This window comes from Plecotus auritus (assembly GCF_963455305.1).
Source record: "Plecotus auritus genome assembly, chromosome: 13".
NCBI lineage: Eukaryota > Metazoa > Chordata > Mammalia > Chiroptera > Vespertilionidae > Plecotus > Plecotus auritus.
This window is the reverse complement of record NC_137779.1, coordinates 5,437,993-5,461,669: the sequence shown is the minus strand read 5'-3', so window position 1 is coordinate 5,461,669 and position 23,677 is coordinate 5,437,993. Positions and strand designations below refer to the sequence as shown.

At 44.5% G+C, this 23,677-nt stretch overlaps 1 protein-coding gene across 8 annotated transcripts in view; it reads left to right on the top strand.

Moving 5' to 3' along the window:
* GIT2 (GIT ArfGAP 2) overlaps nt 1-22,745 on the top strand; it is a 55,889-nt gene extending 33,144 nt beyond the window's left edge. Inside the window, exons 14-20 of one of the 8 annotated variants that reach the window (XR_013959549.1) lie at nt 5,023-5,271; nt 6,854-6,943; nt 12,806-12,888; nt 13,477-13,665; nt 18,869-18,932; nt 19,482-20,672; nt 21,899-22,745. Coding sequence is in view for 7 of the 8 variants with exons in the window: in XM_080650140.1 (XP_080506266.1) it covers nt 1,228-1,377; nt 5,023-5,271; nt 6,854-6,943; nt 12,806-12,888; nt 13,477-13,665; nt 18,869-18,932; nt 19,482-19,694 (1,038 nt within the window). In the remaining variant the exon portion in view is untranslated. Of the gene's footprint in view, nt 1-1,227; nt 1,378-3,713; nt 4,475-4,556; nt 4,682-5,022; nt 5,272-6,853; nt 6,944-12,805; nt 12,889-13,476; nt 13,666-18,868; nt 18,933-19,481 lie in introns of those variants that run through there. The other 7 variants (XM_080650140.1, XM_080650142.1, XM_080650141.1 and 4 more) reach the window with 7 other exon arrangements.
* Nucleotides 22,746-23,677: the final 932 nt, after the last annotated feature.

The following is a 23,677-nucleotide window of genomic DNA, read 5'->3' as shown; positions in this document are numbered from 1 at the left end:
CCATTTGTGTGTGTTTTGGGAGGAGTATTCTGGAAGTTCAGAGAGGAGAGGAAAGGAACCCAATCAGGATACTCCCCAAGAGCTGGCCAGGCCACTTCAGGGCTTGGCTGGGAGGGTCCAGATGGCAGAGAGATCACTGTAGCAGAGTGTGAGCACAGGGAGGAGCAGCAGGGGTTGGCTGGTCCACCCTCTGCTGAATCCCGAGGACCTTGGCCCTGACCTAGCCCACAGAGGGGCTCAGCAAACTTTTGAGAATGGGTGGGCAGGAAGATAGAATAGACCAGCCTTGGCAATAAGTTGGATGTTTGAACGGGGGGGGGGGGGGTGGGGGGGGAGATAGACTTACAGAAGATGTGTCAGGGATATGTAGCTCACATGACTATGAGACTGGTAGTGCCATTGGCAGATGCAGGGAATGCGGAGAGGACAGCGAGAGTTTCCCTAGCAGCACTGCGTTCCCTCGGTGAAAGCAAAGGAACCTACGGGAAAGGGTCCTCTGTGGACTGACGGGCCTCCCACTCCTCTCTGCCCTGCACACCCACTCCCTCTAGCTGAGCTCTGCCACTGGCTGGAATGTTCTTCCTCTAGACAGCCATTTGACTAATGTCCTCACCTTCTTTAGGCTGCTGCTCACATCTCACCTACCCAAAGGCTTTCCCCGTCTGTCTAAGTAAAATGCGCCCACCTTCAGCCCTACTTGAGCTCCCTAGCCCCTTACCCTTCTCCATATTATCTATTTTCCACCACACTTATCACCTTCAGTCAGGCTGTACAGTCACTTGTTTTTATTTTTCCCCTCCCTCACTCTGTTGGATATAAATGCCATGGAGTAGGAATCGCAGTCTATTTTATTTTCTTATATATCCCCAGAACACTGCCTGGTGCTCAATAAACTTTTGTTGGAATGAATGAATTAAAGAATGAATAAAAAAGAAAAAATGAAGGAGCAAGGAAAGGCAGACAAGACAAATGCATTTAGAGAGTCATTGTCAGAGTAGGTTTATAGCCCTACTGCCTATTCTGTTAGAAAATATTGACTAAATTTTTTCAAATATTATAGTAACCCCACCTTTATGTTTTATTTTTGCATTACCCTCAGAAGCCTTGATTTAGTTTGATTAACTTTGCAGTCCAGCTGGCATGGTCAGAATTTGAAATTCTTTAGCTGTTAGTCTTGAATGTTATCATCGTCTCAGATTGTGAACATTTTCCCCAATTTATTTTTAGAGCCTAGATTCAGATTTATCAGATGGACCAGTCACTGTGCAGGAATTTATGGAGGTCAAAAACGCTCTAGTGGCTTCTGAGGCCAAGATACAACAGCTAATGAAGGTGAATAACAACTTGAGTGACGAGCTGAGAATTATGCAGAAAAAGGTAACATGTTAATAAATGCCAGGATGATTGACGCTTTAACCCCATAGTATAAGGAAGAATCCCAGGCACAATACTTGTGGTTAGAGGGAAGAAAAACAGTTATTGTAACCTAAAAGTCTTTGGGCCAAGCTGTCTTTTTGGAAGTAGTATTTGGATATTGCAGGTAAAGTAGCTTTGATAAATAAATGCAGAGTAAGTGTCCCAATAGAAGAAACATACAACCTATTAGGTGCTTCTATCAGTTCTTGCACCATTCTGTGCCTCCTGGGATCCTGGATGCCACTCTGTGGATGTGATTCTTCCTATTGCTCATTCTACAAGAATAATCATACCGGAAAGACAGCAGCTGAAAGCCCTGGACGGGTATATGTGTTTATCAGCATTCCACATCATACCCCACCCCACGCCATGCAAGGGGTGCTGTCCCTGTTCACTCTTATTCTAAGTTGTTATTCACTCCCGCCCTGGCAGCCCTGTCCTGCATCCCCACTTTATTTTTCACCAGAGCTTTTTTTTTTTTTTTTGTATTTACTTTATTTTTATTAATTTATTTTTTTTAATCTTTATTGTTCAGATTATTACAGGTGTTCCTCTTCACCAGTGCTTAACCACTAATTTATGATGTCCTCAGAGCTTAGAGCAGGGCCTGCCACAGAGCAGGTTCTCAGTGAATATAAGAAAACATTCTGTTTACATTAGTGAGAGATGTTCACTAGTAAGAACCCTATTTGCTTAGCATTTTCTCGCTCACTGCCTTTTAACAGAGTCAGAAATATATGACTATATTAATCCCTAAAAGAAGTGTGGCTAACAGTAGCAAGGAATTTGCTTAAGATGGGGATTACATATGTAATTAATTATGAGAATTCTAAGAAAAGAAAGTTGAAAATTTCATCATTCAGTTCTCCACAATATGAGATGTTGTACATTTCCCTTAGACAGAAACAAAACAAAGGCATTTGAAGAGTCATGCCTCAGAATCATGATCAAGAACGGGGGATGTGGTGCAGGTCATTTGTGGCTGGGCCCTTTTCAGTGATGCTTCCTAAAGGAAGGCCACAGAACTAGGTGGGCTGTGCCCTCTGCTTGTCAGGGAAGTACCCTGCAGTGCGCCCTGGCCTGGGCATGGTCGAGGATTCTTTAGGTGCTGAGTTCTAGATCACTTGTGGAGACCTTTTGAGATAGATGGCTCTACTAGCTATAATAGGAGGGGACACGAAGATCAGTCACATTTTAACCTAACACTTGTTCTGTGTCTCGCTGGCCCTGGCGTGCAGCCGTAACATACAGGGCTTGCACTTCCTCTGTCTTTTCTGAAATACCTATTGTTTAATAAATTACAGTTTGACCCATTAATTGAATTAATAATTTTGTTGAGGTGCCTTTTTCTGAAACATGCTGACCTTGCCACTGTAAATCAACCTGCTAAGCATCAGCTTTTTGATTCTTTAATGCTCCTTTTAGTACGTGTAGAAATTGACAGAGATACCTATCTCTGAAAGCAAATGTCTTAAGAAATATAGAACGAAATTATTTGCTGTTGCTCATGGAATATTTCCTCAATTCTTGAAAAAGCTTTTGATTTCTGAAACTATTGGATTAGCTGTAAATTTTCATTTCCTGTTATACTCCTTCCAAATAAAAAAAGTGGTCTAGTTCTCATGTAGATAAGTATCATTCTGATTCATCCAAGACATCTCTCTAAATACAGAATACTAAAGTTCTTAAAAATTGAGACCAGGAACTTGTGCTCATCAAAACACTTGCAAGCAAAATCCAGACTGGATGTTTCAGAGACATGAAACATCCTTGTCTTAAACACTCTAAGAGAAGGCTTTTACATAGACAGACATGTGACCAGACACCCACTCCTTCATCGGCAGGCCTGTGTCAGTTAAGCTCCTCACTCTTTGGACCTTGACCATTTCACTTTAGGATATGGGTTCCCTAATACATAGTTTTGACAGGCACCTTACGCCTGTCTGTGTCCTGGAATGTAGGGATTTTCCATGGCTGCTTGTCACTTTGCAGCTGTTGTTCCTTCTTTGGAAAGGGAGTTGCAGATATGTGAGATCCTGAAAGCCTTTGTGGTGTAGAAGCAATCCTTAGTGGGTCACTCTTCGAGAAAACGGAGGATGAGGGTATTTCTCTGACAGAGGCAGTACGCCAGGCTTTCACAGAAGTTTGGTGCTATTAATATAAAGTATGTGAGATATGTTTACTTAACAAAAATGTATTGATTTTATTTCAAAGTTAGGTAAAGTTTTTTTTAATATATAAATATATTGAGTTGACAAAGTAGCGTGATTTCTATTTGATCTTTCACATTTTAACAGTTGCTTGGAAAAGATGCTAATTAATGAAGAGGAGCAGCCACTATTGGTGCATTTTCACAGATCGGTGCTTTATAAATAAAAATTGAAAGTAACTCGTAACCGAATGGTTTGCTATCGAAAAAGTAATGATCTTCTGGTGCAGATACAGTTGCTTGCGGACCTGAGCCTTGGCCCTGGTGGGCAATTTGGTCAGATTTTACAATCACTGTTAAAGAGTAGACAGCTGAACTCACACCACACCCAGCTTAGACAGTGTCACGGAAGATGAAGGAGCACCAGAGGGGAAGGACATTGCAGACTGGACTCAGTTAATTGTGTTTAAAATGCCAGACGCCAACGAGTAACATGATTCCTTGCTGATCCCTTAACTCGAATTCATCAGACACCATGAAGCAGCCTGCATGTGAGGAATGGAAAGAGCATTCAGGGTCTCCAAGTGACAGCCTCTAACTAAAATGGGGTGGTGCCAGGCAGATTAGAGTGTTTAAAGCTGACACCATCATGGTCGCGATTTTGGGTGACAAAACCAAAGGAGAGAGAGGCCACATATTCCAGCTCTGGCTGAAAGCTGATCAGTCACCAAAGGGAAGCGAGCATGCTACGTGGAGCGTTCAGATGAAGATGTTAACAGAACAGGTCTTCAGTTTTCTGTGTAATATGTTAATATAGCAAGCATACCATGATTCGGTTCCCTCTTTTTTAACATGTGCTACATTGTTTGGAACATCAAGAATATTATGTAATAAAAACTTGTTGATTATAATTTTTCCTGTTGGCTTTCTGGGAAGTAGCTGACCTGATTTTTCATAAGCTGAACTTCACTGTCTTTCTTGCTTTGCACAGCAACTCCAATAACTTTTGTGCTGCTTCCATGGTGTCCGCTGGCATTTTGGCAAATTGCTCAGGGCTCATTTGAAAAGCAAGTTACCTACGCGATGTCTTAATGATCTCAAGCTCTTGCTAGCAACAGCCTTAGGAAAATCCAGAGTTCAGCTTGCCTGCAAACATTTCTCAGGTCTGCCATGACCAAATTTTAAGTCGTTAGACATTTGTTTTTAAACAGTCTAATCTGCAACTTTTCCACATTTAGAAATTAAGCTATTTATCATGCTTCAGTGATGAATGAGTTGATTGCATTTCATTCATTCTAGAAGATAGAGTTCTCATTTATAGTTGCCTTTAACTTTCAACCCAGCTAGCTATTACTGTTTTTATTGTTTAAAGCTGGTAGTTGTATGCATTTATTTGGTGTTTGCTTTTTCTGCTTGCTGTAGAAAAACACAGTCCCACTGCCAAACATTTCTTTCAGCTTCAAACACTCCAGAGTGAAAATTCGAACCTCAGGAAACAGGCCTCAACCAAAATATATCAGGTGCAAACTGGTTCTGAGTACCCAGATACTTCCAACCACTCTTCCTTAAAGCGACGTCCATCTGCCCGGGGCAGTAGGCCCATGTCCATGTACGAGACGGGATCAGGTCAGAAGCCGTATCTCCCAGTGGGAGAAGCGAACCACCCCGAAGAGAGCAGGACGAGACTGCAGCCGTTCCCTGCACACGTAAGTACCACCACTAGCGCTTCCCCTGTTCCCTCTCTGTGCAGCCTGCCTCCTGCATTCCCTCCTCTGAACCTGGAGATGCCCCTGTCTCTGCTTTGCCACATTGGGCTATGAGCGTTGTGTTTGCTGTATTAACATGTTGACAGATGCTTGTGGGAGCACCACAAGCACACAGGGTCATTGGCCAAAAGTTTTCCAACAAAACCGATACTCTGGTTCTTGCTCAGCTCCCCTCCCCTTTATCTCCCTGTTGGAATTTTATTTTCTTATAACCAACTTTCTTCCCCATTTCCAAAAACAAATTGTTAAGGTCACCACTAGAAGTAAGTGCCATCTTCTTTGAGGTCGGTAAGACAGGTACATGCCCCTTTATGAACTAGAGCCCTTAGAATGCAAGGTGCCTTCTCTGCTCCTCCCAGTTGAGCAGGTGGCATCTGTGGTCTGGACATACACAGCTTCTGGGCTCCACAGCTTCTGCACGTGTGGTCAGCGTGCCTGCTTTGCTTCTGCATCCCCCACTGCCCCACTGTGGAGAAAGCACTGCTTTGTTCTTTCATAAGAATGAGGTGTAAACACTCTACATCGATTTTACAAGTGTTGTATTCCAAAGATTGTGTTTTGTAACAGGCTGCTAACATCTTATTTTACAATGGGATAATAATTGTGTTGTGAGGTTTTAAAATAATATATTTCTTCCAGATTGATTTATTTTAAAAATCTGTTTTGACCAAATGTCACAGATGTTTTGAACTTATGTGATAATTTTAGAGAATAAATTTTATCTTTTTGAATGTCACAGTTGTTATTTTTTTCAGTCAAATTTTGTAAGAGTTTCCAAAAAAATTCTCAGAGAAAATTCACAGTAATGAATATGTATGGTCTAGTAAATTAAGCCCTAGTTTAATTTTGTCCAGCTTTAGTGTGGTAAAATTACTGTGTTGTTATATTGTAATTGGGAATATATTACTTCAACTTTTTAAGTTGTTTGGGCTAAACATTCTAAAGCAGTTGATTTGATACTTTTGGTGTAATGGAACGTCATTGAACTAAATTAAAAAACTCGTTTTTGTATAACCGAAAACAAAATTTAAGAAAAGCAAACTTTGTTAGTTTTCATAGTGTATATTTTTATTTTAGAGACACTTAGAATGTAAGAATGTCATTATTTTATTGTAAAAGTTTTATATCTACTAAAAAATAGATTGATAACATACCAACTTTTAATCATTCATATAGTTTCTCATTTCATATTATCTGTCTTAATTAAAAATATTTGTTTAAAGCTATTTTTTCAAAACTATCGGCAAATTTGATAAATTATGCTAGATATTATCTTTTCCCTTATATAGAAGAAATAGCTTTATAAATTCTGAGTAATTTCTGGAAGGCATTTCACTAAGGGATTATACATGTCTGGGCATTTGTCATCGGCTAGTGTGGCAGTCAGCTGCCTGTCACAGAAATTTCAGCACTGATCTTGCGTATTGAGTAGCTTTTTAGGACTCTTCCTGGGAAACTGGGGTAGGTGGTAGGGTTTTTGTTGTATGTATTTTCCCGAGTGTGTTTCTTTTTCCCCTTTTAGATCGGGAGGAGTGCACTTGTGACCTCCTCTTCATCTCTGCCTTCGTTCCCCTCCACACTTTCCTGGTCCAGGGACGAAAGCACCCGAAGGGTTAAGTACATTCTGAATGGTCGGCTCTCTGGAGGAGGGGCAGCTCCTGGGCACTGTGTGTTTCTGGCCCTCCTGTCCTTCTACTGATTGCCCTCTGTCCTGCATGAGGCAGCTCTTAGCAGCATGCATGGACACACGCACACATCTATGGGAGACAGCCACACTTTCGTCTAACTCCACATTACTCTGTTTCACGTACTATTTAACCACGTTCACAATTTACCCTATAACATTTATTCTGAGCATACTGTCATTTTAAACAGTCAGAATATTAGCTGGCTGCTGGTTAAATATTATAGTAGGGCACATCTGTCAGATTAGTTCAGAGCTTCAGTTATCAGATTAAAACTAGTATATTTGGACTAACTGAAACACCAAGACATGCTTTTTTATTTCTTTTAACCTCTTAACATACTTTGTCAGCACCATACTTGACAAACCCAGATTTTGCCGTCCCTGCGTCTCATGTAAGCATTGCAACACATAGCAGAATTGGAGGTCTCGGCAGCTGTTAGTATGAAACTGTTCACTTTATTAGTTGGTCAAGTCCAACTTCCTTTTTTTTGTTGTTTTAATCCTCACCCGAGGATATTTTTCCATTGATTTTTAGGGAAAGTAGAAGAGAGAGGGAAAGACAGAAAGAAACATTGATGTGAGAGAAATACAGCCATTGGTTGCCTCCTGCATGAGCCCCAACCAGGGCCCGGGCCAGGGAGGAACCTGCAACCGAGGTACATGCCCTTGACTGGAATCGAACCCGGGACCCTTTGGTCCACAAGCTGGTGCTCTATCCACTGAGCCAAACCGGGTAGGGCTCTATTAATTTTTTGAAAAAATATTTTTATTGATTTCAGAGAGGAAGGGAGAGGGAGAGAGAGATAGAAATATCAATGATGAGAGAGAATCATTGATTGGCTACCTCCTGCACGCCCCCTACTGGGGATTGAACCTGCAACTCGGGCATGTGCCCTGACTGGGAATCGAACCATGACCTCCTGGTTCATAGCTTGACACAACCATTGAGCCACATTAGCCAGTTCCATTAATGTTTTTAGAGAGAGTGGAAGAAAGGGAGGGGAAGGGGAAAAGAGGAAGAGAGAGAGAAACATCAATGTGAGAGAGACACATCGACTGGTTGCTTCTTGCACGCTCCCCAACCAGGGCTGGGGATAGAATCTGACCCTTTGGGGCATGGGCCGACACTCTAACCACTTAGCCACACAGGCCAGAGCAAGTTCACTTTCTGATGTATAACTTACATTCCCAGTAACAGTACACAATTCAGGCAAACTCCATTTAGAATAGCTAGGTAACAAGTATTAAGTACCTCCTCCATACGCAGCCTTTTTTTTTTTTTTTTAATTGATTTCAGAGACAGGAAGTGAGACAGAGAGAGAGGGAGAGAGAGAGAAATATCAATGTGAAACATCAATCAGTTTCCTCCCGACCAGGGATCAAACCCACCACCTTTTGGTGCACAGAACAATGCTCCAACCAACTGAGTCACACCAACCGGGGTCATACCCAGCTTTTTGGTTTGTCAGCAAAAAGGTCCTAGGGATTGAGGTGACATCCCGGCTCCCAAAGGCACTGTCCATTTAAAAAATAGTCTCATGCATGAAGAGCACATGCTGGCAAGCTGTGACGCCCGTGGAAAGAGCTCAAACCTTGAAGACCTGCATTTTTTAATATATTTTATTGATATTTTACAGAGAGGAAGGGAGAGGGATAGAGAGCTAGAAACATCGATGAGAGAGAAACATCGATCAGCTGCCTCCCTCACACCTCCCACTAGGGACGTGCCCGCAACCAAGGCACATGCCCCTGACCGGAATCGAACCTGGGACCCTTCAGTCCGCAGGCCAACACTCTATCCACTGAGCCAAACCGGTTTCGGCCCTTCAGGGCTTCTTTTCCACAGTTTTGAAGCAGTCTACTAAAAAGAATACTAGACACATGCGTGAATGTTCAAGTCTTCTGAGCAGTTCTAAAAAGGAACTGCAATGTTTTTTATTACAATATTTCAGTTAAACTGAGGGGCAGTTAATAAAAATGAAATATCTCATGAACTTTTACTTAAGTCAAGTAAACTTTTGTCCACTATGAAATTAAAAAACCACAACTTGCCGAAACCGGTTTGGCTCAGTGGATAGAGCGTCGGCCTGCGGACTGAAGGGTCCTGGGTTCGATTCCGGTCAAGGGCATGTACCTTGGTTGCGTGCACATCCCTAGTGGGAGGTGTGCAGGAGGCAGCTGATCGATGTTTCTCTCTCATCGATGTTTCTAACTCTATCCCTCTCCCTTCCTCTCTGTAAAATATCAATAAAATATATTTAAAAAAAAAAAAAAAACACAACTTTTTTTTTTTTCAGTAGTTCTGAGAATAATTGCAAGGACTGCTTTCTGAAATGGAGTTTTATACAAGAGTAACAATTAAGTCATTAAATTGATAATCCTGAATATTCCTAGAAGTTTTATCATGAGTTTAGGTTCATATAGCATGTCTGTATTTTTTTAAAAGTACAAATCTATAGAATAAACTGAACCAGCACCAGCTATCCGGTAACTTTTCTATTAACAGCTTTGAGAAAGCAGCACTTTTAACTAATGGTTCTTACCTCTGCATGTTCACAATAATTTTTTACAAAATTAAATGCTGGCTAACTTGAAATCCTATATATGTTTTTGTTGACAATAATGAAGAACTTAATTCGTAAGTAACTGATTTCCTGCCAAACATTGTTTTCAGTACTGGAAAAATATTTCCTGAGTACTTTTATTAGATATATGAGTTATTACTCTTCTAAAATGTTTAAATGAAACTTGGTACTTTTGATCATTGTGGGGGTAGTGCATTTGATTTGTAATTAACAAATTTATATCAAGGAAAACAAAAAGGTCCATTATAAAATGTGGGATTTTCTGGGTTTAATTCTATTTTCTAGATTTTTCCACTGGAGCAGCTCTGGATGAATTTTCCAGAATAATTATTTAAATGCGAGTCTTTCTATTACATTACGTGTGTGTGTGTGTGTGTAAAAACTGAAGGAAAAGAAATTTAAAGATTGGTCAAACATTCCCTGTGAAAGGCAAGATGGGTGTTGGTTCTGTTTTTGAGATCACCTGTGAAGAGCCTGCTTTCACTGTGCCCTGCACTGGACACGGGGCCTGCCTTTGGTCTTCCCTCTAGACTTCCAGTAGCCAGTGACTCACGGGTTGATTCGTGAAACCAGATCAAAATGGGCAGCAAGTGAAGCAGAAATGACTTTCTTGTAGGAGATATAAATGAAGGGATCTTAAAAGTTACAGTCAATTTACAGAACTTAAACTCTCTAAGCTAACACTTTTAATCATTTGGCAGATGAATTTGAGTGGATAAAGTATGAATTTTAGGAGGCAGCACAAGTGTCTTCTATTGAAGTGGCTAGGACCAAATAGAGCATTTGGGGGAAACGTGAAAGACCTCAGCAGACAGAGAAAGAGAGCATTTTCCCTGGGAGAGGAAAGAGAAGCCATGAAGATAGTAAGCAAAATGTGATGTGAATTTAGGAGCCTTCCACCTGGGGGCTGGCTGCCTTGCCTGTCCACAAAGGGGCCTTCAGAGGACCAGGCAGCATTACAAGTGAGGAGCAAATAATTACATTCTATGTAGATTTTTCTTAAATTGACTTACTCTAAAGTAGCCACTCTTTTGGATTACATTGTAGGATCTCCAGATGTTTAAATAAGGCTCTTAATTTACAGTTGACCCTCAAACAACATGGGGGTTGGGGACACTGACAGCCCCTGCATTAAAAAATCTGATTATAGCCGAAACCGGTTTGGCTCAGTGGATGGAGCGTCGGCCTGCGGACTGAAAGGTCCCAGGTTCGATTCCGGTCAAGGGCACGTACCTTGGTTGCGGGCACATCCCCAGTAGGAGGTGTGCAGGAGGCAGCTGATTGATGTTTCTCTCTCATCGATGTTTCTAACTCTCTATCCCTCTCCCTTTCTCTCTGTAAAATATCAATAAAATATATTTTTAAAAAAAATCTGATTATAACTTAAGTTGGCCCTTTGCATATGCAGATGTCCAACCACTAGTTGACCCTTGAACAGTGTGGGTTTGAACTACGTGGGTCTGAACTACGTGGGTCAATTGAACTGTGCGGGTCAATTGAAAAAAATTTTTGTGGCCCTGGCCGGGTAGCTCAGTTAGAGTATCGTTCCGATAGACCAAGATTGCGAGTTTGATCCCCGGTCAGGGCACGTACAAGAATCAACCAATGAATGCATAGTAAATGGAACAACTAATCAGTGTTTCTATTTCTCAAAAAAATCAATCCTGTATTCTTTTTTAAAAATACGTATTTTTAAATTGGTTTTAGAGAAAGAGGAAGGGACAGAGATAGATAGAAATATCGCCGAAACCGGTTTGGCTCAGTGGATAGAGCGTCGGTCTGTGGACTGAAAGGTCCCAGGTTCGATTCCGGTCAAGGGCATGTACCTTGGTTGCGGTCACATCCCCAGTGGGAGGTGTGGAGGAGGCAGCTGATCGATGTTTCTCTCTCACCGATGTTTCTAGCTCTCTATCCCTCTCCCTTCCTCTCTGTGAAACATCAATAAAATATATTTAAAAAAAAAAAAAAAGAAAAAAAAAAAAAAAAGAAATATCCATCTGCTGCCTCCTGCATACCCTCTACTGGGGATCAAGCCAGCAATCCGGGTGTGTGCCCTGACCAGGAATCGAACCACTGACTTCTTGGTGCATGAGTCAGTACTCAACCACTGAGCCACACCGGCCGGGCCAATCCTCTATTCTTTAAGGAACACCTGTATAGCTATTTTTTAGCCACATTTTATTGCAGCATTAGTATAATTCCTTAAGTCACATGTTTTTATTAACTTGGATTAAATTCAAGGGGAGAGCTGGAAATAGCTTAGATTTGTATTTTGCGAAATAATCAGTTTAGGTTTTAAATCAGTTTCCACTGATTTCTATTCTAGATGAAGACGTTCTCAAGCATTGTGGATGAAATATATACCGAGGGAAACCCATGTTGACTAAATAATTCAAGGGAATATGGTCTCCTTCAAATTTTGTCACCTTGAAAGGCCCCATACTTAGCAGTGTTGCCATTTGCTCAACACATTTTTACCATTCCTCTTTTAAATCTGCCTCCCATTTTTTAATTTCCACAGTTGCATCAAATCTTTATATTTTGAGGGTTAGGTGTTTTGGGAAACGATAAAAATGGTTGGAAATCAAGTATACACCAGGTTAATCTATTTTGATTCACAAACAACATGTGGCGATCAGTTAATATTAGTTTTCTGGTCTGATAACGCCCCTCTGAGGAGTTCCTGTAGAGCCGTATGTGTTTTGAGCAGTGGTGAGCCTCAGCGCCCAGGCCTGGGATGTTGGAGGTAGCAGGAGGCCTGGGCTCTAGGTCCTGTTTTTCTGCTGAGTCTGTGGCCTTGGGTGTGTCATTTTCTCACCTGGTATTAGACTAGATAATGTGCAGGCAGCTTCCAGTGCTGAAGGTCGATGGGTGTCTAAGTGCGGGCATTTTGCTGTTCAGTGGGACTCGTGTCATAGTTAAACTCATATTCCTTAGAGAACGAAATGTGGGTGTTTTGCCTGTGTGTCTGCATTAGTTTGTACCAAGGATCTGCTTATGGAGTAGCCGCTGAGCTAAGAACGGTGCACAAAAGGAAAGAGAGTATTTCCGTATCCACTGCTCCTCTTCCGCTAGATTTTCAGTAAAGGCTTGGCTCCATCCCAGATGAGGTCTGGGCCACGCAGTAGTGATTCCTGGAGAAGAGTGGCTCCTAAGAAGTGTCTGATGCTTGGAACCAATGGGCCCCTTTTTTCTCTTGTAGGCGTCCAGACTGGAGAAGCAGAACAGCACGCCTGAAAGTGACTATGACAACACTCCCAACGACACGGACCCAGATGACATGGGGTACAGCTGCAGAAGGATGTGCCGGGGGTCGGGCTCTGAAACCAGATATCTAGCCAGCCGTGGTCAGGAGACGTACATCACCTGCACCCATAAAGTCTTAAAATATTGAGGCATAAGTTCATAGGTCAACACCTCTTCTCATCACACGTTATTGCCACAGGGGTCTTTTTTTCCTTTGCCAGCACATTTTATGTCTCTAAGTCTCTGTAATGTGCTTCAAATCAGTACTTCACTTTAAGTCACTGTTAGATTATATTCTGCATTTTTACCCCATGGGACTGGCTCAGTTAGGGATGGCTTTCTAATAACACACCCTCCCCATTCCGGTTATTCCCTCCCTTTCCCCATCTTTACCCTTTCTACAAGAGCCATCATTTCCAGCCCCGTGGTGAATGAAAGAGCCTCCATGTGAGCTGTGGCTGTCTGTTGGTGAAACAGCCTTACCATGAGTCTCCTGCCAGACAGGATAAAGGAAACCACAAAAGCAGCCTGCTCTTGTGTTCAGCAAATGCATGGCAGTGGCTCCTAGCAGCAGAGAAACAGCTGATAAGCACCTGCTGCACTTAGCTTCTTCTGTAATGTCCACAGGTCAAGCAGGAAGGGAAGGCAGAGGAGTATGGTGTGGCAAGGTGATGGCTCAATACCAGATATGGCAGAACCCTCCACGGCCCCAAGCCCCATCCTCCCCAGCACCGAAGACGTCATCCGGAAAACTGAGCAGATCACCAAAAACATCCAGGAACTCTTACGAGCAGCCCAAGAAAATAAACATGACAGGTAGGGCTTAAATCCTGCCTGGAGAACGTGCACATGCTCTAGAGGTGCTGCTCCAGTTAGAAATGGAGTTTTTTCAATGTCCCGATTTTAAAGGTTTTTGAACATTTCAGGTTTACGTAACAGGTTTAAGAACAAATTTGTAAATTTAGGTTTTTTTTTACATGGTATTTTCAGTTTTTCATTCTTCTTATGAAGTACTCTGAAAATAAATGTCTCTAGGAATAGAATCGCGGTGTAGTTGGGACAGTGATATTCCTAGTTCCAGGCAGAGAAGGGAGGGAAGCTCCTGAGAACTCGCCCTTAATTCTTCCCGGCACCACTGCTCTCCCTGGGATTGCCTTAGCTAGCCAGTTTGCCGACGTAAAAGATATCCTGAAGTGAACCTGACTCCTTACGTCTCCCGTGCGTGCCTGTGCTTGTATATGTATGAAACGTCTAAGACACAAGTGGTTTACCGATAAAACTGCTCGAATCACCATTCACATAGCGGCTCACTCTGAGCAGAACCATTTCGAGCAGAGCCAGTTCTTAGCATAGGAAGGGACTGGCTCTTGTTCTAACGCATTCTTTTCTCCTCTGAGAACTTCCTTTCAGTTAACTGTTCTGGGTGACATCCTATTTTCATGTGCTTACGTTGCATTGTTCTCTTTGGTAATTGTCAAAAATACAAATACCTGCCCTACGGGGCCATTTCTAGCTTCAAAGATCGCAGTATGGTGCTTGGTACAATTTGGAATTTTTTTTACTTTATAATGTACAGATTTATTCAATAAATGTCATCATCTGATTTCTTTTTAAAGACCATGAGAGTCCTGGCTGGTTTCTCAGTGGTTAGAGCATCAGCCTGTGGACTGAAGGGTCTCAGGTTCGATTCCCAGCCAAGGGCACATGCCTCGGTTGCAGGTTCTTTTTTGTTTGTTTTTCATTTTGTTTGTGTTTTCTTTTTTTCGGTTGCAGGTTCGATCCCCTGCTTCAACCGTGTGTAGAAAAGGCAGCCAATTGCTGTGTCTTTCTCACATCAATGTTTCTCTCGCTCTCCCCATCCTCCCTCCCTTCCATTCTCTCTAAAAATCAATGGAAAAAATATCCTCTGGTGAGGTTTAAAAAAAAAAGACCATGAGAGAATGATGTAAAGATTTTAATCATTAGCTCATTCTTTTGCTTTAAACCAGAACTGGTGTAGAGAATTTATATTTTACAACTTGTTTGATGTTCTATTAAAATCTCTGGTTACTTACATATTCAAGACGCTTTTATTCACAACCTTGTATTGTACTAACTAAACCCATGCCTTTTCCTCCTGTTGATCCAATAGCCCATGTGGGCACATTCAGGCTTGGTCCTAGTCCCCTGGGAAACTGAGGACTAGGTGTGAGTTCTAACTGCTCACAAAGTTAAAAGTGAGGATTTCCCATTCGAAGGCATTTTGAAATAATATAAACCATTTTCTTGAAATGTGATGGTTTCATTAAAATGTAAGCAGTTTTTTTTTCTGAATGTTTTTTTCCCAATTACAGTTGACATCCAGTAATATTTTATACTAGAGGCCCGGTGCGCAAAATTTGTGCACGGGGGGCAATATCCGTCAGCCCAGCCTGCACCCTCTCCAATCTGGGGCCCCTCGAGGGATGTCCGACTGCCCGTTTAGGCCCGATAAAGGTACCTGGATCGGGCCTAAACGGGCAGTCGGACAACCCTCTCACAATCCAGGACTGCTGGCTCCCAACTGCTCGCCTGCCTGCCTTCCTGATTGCCCCTAACCGCTTCTGCCTGCCAGCCTGATCACCCCCTAACCACTCCCCTGCAGGCCTGGTCGCCCCCAACTGCCCTCCCCTGCCAGACTGTTTGCCCCTAACTGCCCTCCCCTGCAGGCCTGGTCACCCCTAACTGCCCTCCCCTGCAGGCCTGGTCCCCCCCAGCTGCTCTCCCCTGCAGGCCTGGGTCCCCCCCAACTGCCTTTCCCTGCAGGCCCGGTCACCCCCAACTTCCTTCCTCTGCCAGCCTGGTCACCCGTAACTGCCCTCCTCTGCAGGCTTGATTGCTCCCAACTGCCCTCCCTTGCAGTCCTGGGCCCTCCCAACTGCCCTCCCCTGCTGGCCATCTTGTGTCTACATGGGGGCAGGATCTTTGACCACATAGGGGCAGCCATCTTGTGTGTTGGAGTGATGGTCAATCTGCATATTACTCTTTTATTAGATAGGATAGAGGCCTGGTGCACGGGTGGGGGCCAGCTGGTTTGCCCTGAAGGGTGTCCCGGATCAGGGTGGGGGTTCCCGTGGGGCGTGGGGCGGCCTGGGCTAGGGGCCTGTGATTGTTTGCTGGCCAGCCACGCCCCCTGGCGACCCAAGCGGAGGCCCTGGTATCTGGGATTTATTTATCTTCTACAATTGAAACTTTGTAGCCTGGAGCGGAGCCAAGCCTTTTGCTCACTCCGTGGCGGCAGCCATTTCTGTTGGGATTTATTTATCTTCTATAATTAAAACTTTGTAGCCTGGAGTGGTGGCCTGGCCGGCCAGAGCAGGTGGAAAGCTTGGCTTCCTCCATCTCCGGGGGCAACTCTAGCCTCCTGCTCTCTCCAGCTCTGTGGCTGCCACCATTTTTGCTGGGATTTATTTATCTTCTATAATTGAAATTTTGTAGCCTGGAGTGGAGGCCTGGGCTGGCCAGGGTGTGCGGAAAGCTTGGCTTCCTCTATTGCCGGGGAAACCCAAGCCTCCCTCCTGCTCTCTCTCTGGCTGCAGTCATCTTGGTTGGGTTAATTTGCATACTCGCTCCTGATTGGCCAATGGGCGTGGCTTTGTGGGTGTAACAGAGTGGTGGTTAATTTGCATATTACACTTTTATTAGATAGGATTAGTTTCCTGTGTGTAGCTTAGTGGTTAGACATTTATATAATTTACGAAGTAATCCCCCACCTGGCACCATACATAGTTATTAAAATGTAGGCAGTCTTTATTAAAATAGTTTTGATACTAGATTTCTTACAAAGATGAAGTACAGAGGTTGCTGATGACAATTTTTAAGCAGAAGCCAACTTCATGAGCTAAAAAATGGGGAAAGAATGTTTCTTGAAGGTGTTAAGTGCTAGGATGGATGCTGAAGGACATTTGGCTTTGTGTCTTAGGAGGGAAATTTTAAAACATAGCCATGTGGGTTCTTTTTTTTTTAATTTTTTTTTAAATATATTTTATTGATATTTTACAGAGAGGAAGGGAGAGGATAGAGAGCTAGAAACATCGATGAGAGAGAAACATCCATCAGCTGCCTCCTGCAGACCTCCCACTGGGGATGTGCCCGCAACCAAGGTACATGCCCTTGACCGGAATCGAACCTGGGACCCTTCAGTCCACAGGCCGACGCTCTATCCACTGAGCCAAACCGGTTTCGGCACCATGTGGGTTCTTGTGTAAGGCCAAACCTTTGTATTCACACCATATTTCCTAACATGCCGGAAACAAGCTCCTAAAGCACTTTCCCCATGTCCATCTCCCTCCTGGGCTTGCGGGCCATTTCCAGACATAATACCCAGGCCTGGGGGCAGTGTGGTACCTAAGAGCTGTCCCGTAGCACCATGTTCAGTTTGTCTCTGTCTCTGCACCTTTTGACATGTACTCAGGACAGAAATAGAACATTTTTAAGTTGCAGGAAACTAACCCCATATGTTGCTTGTCATAATGCCAATAATAAGAACCATAAATGAAACCAAAGTCTCAAATATTCCAGTTTTCATCACCTAAGAAGTCAAATCACCAGTCATCAGTGAAAAGGGGCTTGCTATTAAAAAAAAAAAAAAAAAAAAAAAAAGTGTGAATTCATTGCCTCGTGCCACGAGAGGCCTGTAGTGTGGCAGTGAGGGTCCTGGGCTTGGAGGCTGGATGGCCAGGGTTGAGTTCTGCTCTCTTACCAGCTGCAGGACCTTGGACAAGTTCTCTGCCTCTCCAGGACTCTGTTTCCTAATTTGAAAAATGGGTGTGATAGTAGTACCAACCTCATAGGGGTATTGGGAGGATTACATGAGTCTTTGCAAAGCACTGAGAATGGAGCCCTGCACGAAAGTATGAGGATGGGCCGATTGAATGCACTTTGCTGTTTTTGAGCTTGTCCACAAGCCAAGAGCTGGCTGTGCTCATAGCTTTTTGTTGTTGTTAATCCTCATCTGAGGATATTTTTCCATTGATTTTTAGGGAGAGTGGAAGAGAGAGGGAGAGACAGAGAGAAAGATCAATGTGAGAGAAACACATCAATTGGTTGCCTCCTGCACAAGCCCTGACCAGGGCCTGGGCTGGGGAGGAGCCTGCAACCAAGGTATGTGCCCCTGACCAGAATCAAACCCAGGACCCTTTGGTCCACAGGCCGATGCTCTATCCGCTGAGCCAAACCGGCTAGGGCCATAGCATTTTATTACAAAGTCCTGGTAGCTTTATGAGGAAGTGGATAAGTGATTGAGCAAGTAGATGACGCTGATCTCAGTGCCCCCTCTTTGTTCAAAGTAAAGCTTTAGACGTCCCAACAGTTCAGATGCATTGAATGGAAGGAATTTAGAAATGTCTGTAGGTTTTTGCTTTTTAAAAATATATTAATTTCAAAGAGGAAGGGAGAGGGAGAGATAGATAGAAACAACAGTGATGAGAGAGAATCATTGATCGGCTACCTCCTGCTGGGGAATGAGCCCACAACCTGGGTATGTGCCCTGACTGGGAATTGAACCATGACCTCCTGGTTCATAGGTCGATACTCAACAACTGAGCCAAATCAGCCGAGCTGTCTGTTCGTTTTTAAGTGTTGAGGTGTAGGCTCCAATTCTAAAGTCTTTTTTTTAATACTTTATTTTTAACTTCTGTGGCCTTTTGCATGGAAATCCTTATTTTGCTTCAAGAAATTGGGAAGATGAGAAGTAAGTGGCCAGCTTGAGGGGGTGTGAATATCTTTGCAGACCGCTTTGTGGCCCCACCTGGCCAGTAGTGTCATGTTGCCTATGCTTCGTCCCTGGAGACTGTTTTGTTAGATGGGATGAACTTTCAAGAAAGGAGAGGGGGACCCTGATCTGTAACCAGGTGCCTCCTGTTGGTGTGGGACCCACAGTGGCTAGCCTCGGCCTCAGCCCCTTCATTAGGGAATATACATGGACCAGTGCTAGCCCCTGAGTGTTTCTGTCTCTGAATTATTTTCCTGTCTTTGAATAACCTTTTCAATATTCTTGCAGTTATAGTCCCTGCTCAGAGAGGATACACCTGGCTGTTACAGAAATGGCAGCATTATTTCCCAAAGTAAGTCACTTCCTACTTACTTGGTTCAGGTCCTTTTAAAAAAACTGCAAGAAATTTCTTCATTACCTTGATAGTACATTATTCTTTTTGTGGCACCAAGAGTTTTACATCTGTAAACAGTCAGATACAGTATTGAAATATTTTTGTTCTACATGAATACTGGTTTTAATAAGATAAGAATGTCTGAACCCAGTGCTGGAAAGCAAAGCATTAATAGAATAAAAACAAAGCATTAATAGAATAAAATTAATAAAATCAAATCTGGAATATTTCTGTCAAGTGGAATAATGTTTTTCAGAACCTACCTCAGAATAGCACATCCTACTAAAATGATACCGCATGCACTTTGACCTTTGAGTAAGAGCACTTTGGCATCTCACACCCACCAGGGGTTGCAAAGCTTGCAGTGCTCTGAGCACCCTGTTGAAAGGTGCATGACAAAACTGCTCTCACTGGGCAGCAGCTGAAGTTGTTTTCAGAAGAATGTTTGTTCCCACTCTTGGATGTCCACCCTGCACTTCATGGCCAATGGCTGTGTTTTCTGTTTAGAAACCTAAGTCTGACATGGTGAGGACTTCCCTTCGCTTACTGACATCCAGTGCCTACCGACTGCAGTCAGAATGCAAGAAGACCCTTCCCGGGGACTGCAGCCCGCCCACGGACATCCAGCTGGTCACACAGCAGGTCATCCAGTGTGCGTATGACATCGCCAAGGCCGCCAAACAGCTGGTCACCATCACCACCAAAGAGAACAACAACTGAGCAGCGGGGTGCTGGCCCTTCTATTTTCTGGGCTTTTCAAAGCCCCATTACAAATGTAGATGTGGAACTCCCGATTTTTACCAGAAACAAACATTTAATGAAAGCTTAAAACTTTTTTGAAAAAAACTCAGTATTATTTTTGCATGTTTTCTAACAAATTTTCAATTATTAATTTAACCCACTTGCCTTATTTTGTGACTGTTTGCCAGTTTTTCTGATGTTCTGTTGTGCTGTCAGTGACTGTTGAGTTCATGATCATGGACATCCAAAAGCATAGCTTCATTGTTGCAAGTTCGTTCCCATTTATTCAGCCCTTAGAACTCCCTGCCTGTTAAAACTAAGTGAGATGTTTTAGTAAAACATTTTCTTGAGAGAGTTGGGTAAGAAAAAAAAAAAATCAACATTATCTGTTCCCTACCAAGCATTGTGCAATAAGTGAATTTTCTAACCTGTTGCAAAAATCTCTTAAGTTTGGAGTATCTCCAAGCATGTATGAAGAGGACTTTGCCACTTTCTAAAAATAGTATAACGATCTCTCTTGGAAGGAAACAATGAATTGCTCCATTTCTTTTCACTGTTCTATCATGAGATGTTCTTTAATTTTTCTATCTTGATCTTCTATTTTACTATCATCCTGAAGTCTCCATGGCTTCAGATAAGCACTCATCCTCCACGTGGTGTGTCACTTGGCCACATCCTAGTAGGGGCACCACCGTGTTATCACATGTGGTCTACTGCTCTGCCTTATCACAGGAAACTAGACTTTCCTTCCCGTGGGCGCAGCGCCCCAGGCCATAGCTCCTTCTGCGCCACCCCTCCCTCCCGTCACTGCCGTGAGCCACGGGAAGAGAAACCCTCTGCTCCCGGACTTTGTATGGCACCTCTCTCTCATCGGAAACTCGGCTACTCCTCTGACCATGTAAAGCCTTCTTGCGACCTGCTTCACATAGCTCGTCCCCTTTAAGGACTTCTTGTGAGGTAAGATTATACAGTCATCTTGTTTTATTTCTTTTTCACTACCTTGCTGGTTTTTAAAAATTGGACATTAGCTTTCAAGAATTCCTTAGAGAGTGTCCTGCTGACTAGCAGCTGCCCCAAAGCTATGGAAGAGCACAGGTGTCAGCTCTGGGACACATTTAGGTGCTTCCTCAGCAGCTAGAGAGACCTTTCTTATTCTGAATGCTGAGCACATTCCTGTACCTGCTGACTGCAGCCGCTTTGTGTGGGTGTGGCTCACATCTGACCTAGACTAGAGGCCAGGCAGTAGTGAGGAAGGAGAATGGGGGGAGCCAGGTGCGGAGTGGGGGCAGGGGCAGCAGGGGGGCCAGGGCACACCCAGTGGCACAGCAGCTCCCAGCTCCACTCGGGCTGCCAGGCGGAAAAATGGATCCGGGGTTGCCAGAGCATTTATTTCTCAAGAGACTCCAGGAATCTGGATGTTTTTGTGCCATCTCTGTTTATAAATGCTGGCGACCACTGCAGACATTTTCACAGCGCATGTGGACGAGCTGTGGTCTCGAGGCCGGCAGCCCACAGCCTCTGCCCGGGGGCCCTGCAAACTGTGCGAGTCGGACTTCCCTGGTCCCACCTGGGTTAGCCTCTGAGCCGTGCCCGTAATGTGCCACCCTTTCCTCGCTTTACCCATGTATTCTGTCCCGTAGTGCTCCTTCACACATGTGAGGAAGTCACAATTATCAAAGTTGCCTCAATACATGCTGAATAAACCTGCACTGTCACAGAACTGTCTGATTCACAATCAACTTTGTAGCTTGACCGTAAACTGTCATGAAAGGAGCACCTTGAGGGTGTTTGCTTGACTGAGTCACTGTGTGGACGCCTCTGCCGGGTTCACATCACTGAGTCGCTTGGGGAAAGGGTCCAATCTCCAGAAGACTCATCCACTTGCTGATCGCACACCCTAAGTGCCAGGCTCGCCGATGCCGAGGGGATGCTCCTGACTGCAGCTCCAGCCCCGTTGGAAAGCCTCCTCTGCCTGCTGCACACACTGAGCTGTCCCTCTTCTTTCTTGCAACCACCACCCTCCATTGGGCGCAGTGGGTCCTCAGGAAAGGCCCAGCAGTGGTCTTGAGTTGGTGACCATGTCCCCAGAGGACAGGTTTCTGAATAATGAGTCATCTGCGATGGGCGAAGCGGTGTGTTCCTCAGACACGACCTGCAATGAAGGCGTTGCTTCTGCCCTAGAGGAAGTCCAGGCACGTGGAGACCAGTGCTTTCGGTTTTAAGAACACCGCAGAGTTTGCTGTGGACCACGGCGCCAGGATCCGGGAAGAAGTTCCAGGTGGCGAGAGACACGGTGCTAGGAGGCCGCCAGCTTCCTTCTCTGCGCCGCCCGTTCCTCAGCTTCAAGCCTCAGTGAGGCCCGCGTCGGAGGCTCTGTGTCCTGGGGCAGATGGCACCGTGTCTGCACGACGCTCACCGCTTTTTGCACATGGGTCCCACAGCCTTGCACTAATGTCTGTGTCCTAATGTCATGTTTTCCCTGTTCTCAATCCCCTTCCCCCAGAGCCGGTAGGTCAGAGGTGCCCTTTACACAACGGGCACTTGTTGAGGCGGCGGCGGCTCCACCCCGAGCTCTGGGAACTGAAGGCACCTCTGCCTCAGAATGCAAATGGTTCTTATTTGCCAAAGAGCAGTCGGGCCCAAAGATCCACCACTGCCTTCCTTGCAATTGGAACTGCAAATGCACAGCTCGGAGCTGTCCAGTGCCTCAGGCCCTCCAGGCTGGGAACCAGGAGTGAGGCTAGCCAGCCTGTTGGTCCCCACAGCAGCTGCGAGCTTCCCACACATAGCATTTTCGTTCTTGTCCCGGTTGAAGGTCACCCTGTTTTTACAAAAGAAAAATGCTGCACAGAAATACTGAAATACCTTTTATGGAAATGTGTGTTACCCATGTCACCCTTCCTTCTGCACTTATTTTTCATTTTTATTGTACATTCTGTTCCTGTAATTATTGTACAACCCTTTAAGCGTTGTAAAATTGTTTTGGAATTTGTGCCTGCTAGTTACGCAATAAAAGGCTCTATAACTGTCTGTGGTAATTCTATGTTTCCCATCCATTAGCTGATGCTTCAGATACTCACCTCAACTCACTCCCCACCCCCCATGAGACAGCACTGAAGATGCTTCGCCCGGGACGCTGTGTTTACGGACTGATGTCCTTTTTCATTCTCTGTACTTAGCAGCTAGCTTTGCTAAGGAAACCCGCATCGGGGCATCAGTCCCATGTATCCTCTCATGATGTGTGCTCTCCTTAAGTTTAATTGTTAAGTTCACTGAGAGCTGGCCGAGCACGGGTTCCCTCACCTCCTCTTCCCAGGCGAGCTGGTTGTGGGGCTCGTTTAGTCTTAAGAGCATCGGTCTTTAACTTTCGGAGCAAGGCCCACTGTGCAGGCTCACCTGGGGGACGAATAGGTTTACACCCGGTTCATCGGGGCCACCCTCAGTCCCCAACAGTCATCCTCTGGAGAGGTGACTTGGGCTCTTCTCCCAAGTGGAAGGGGTGGGGCAGGACCTGTCACCACAGGCGCCTGAGCGAGACGTGCAGGGAAGATGGAGTCCTCAGTGATCGGCTTATGAGGTCCCAGAGCCAGCTGGTCAGGCCATCAGCGCCCACCCAGAAGCACCTCGGAGAGCAGGGCTTCTCAAATGAGCCAGCCCCTGCCCCAGGAGGGCTCGCTGAAACCCTCCAGCATCTTGGACCCAGCAGCTGTGGGAAGGGTCCCAGGGGCTGCTGCTGCGGGTCATGACCGCTCTCAGAAGCACTGCTGTCCACCCTTTTCAGGGCTTCCTCCCCATCAGCAGCTCCTTGCGTTCCTGCTTTTCAATAGGTTTTATAATAAGTCTAATGACAACATTTACCAACTACTTTGCGCCAGGCACCGTGTCAGGTTCTTGATGTGGATTAGCTCCTTTAATCCTCACCACAGCCCTGTGGAGCAGGAGTGCAGCTGAGGAAGCTTACA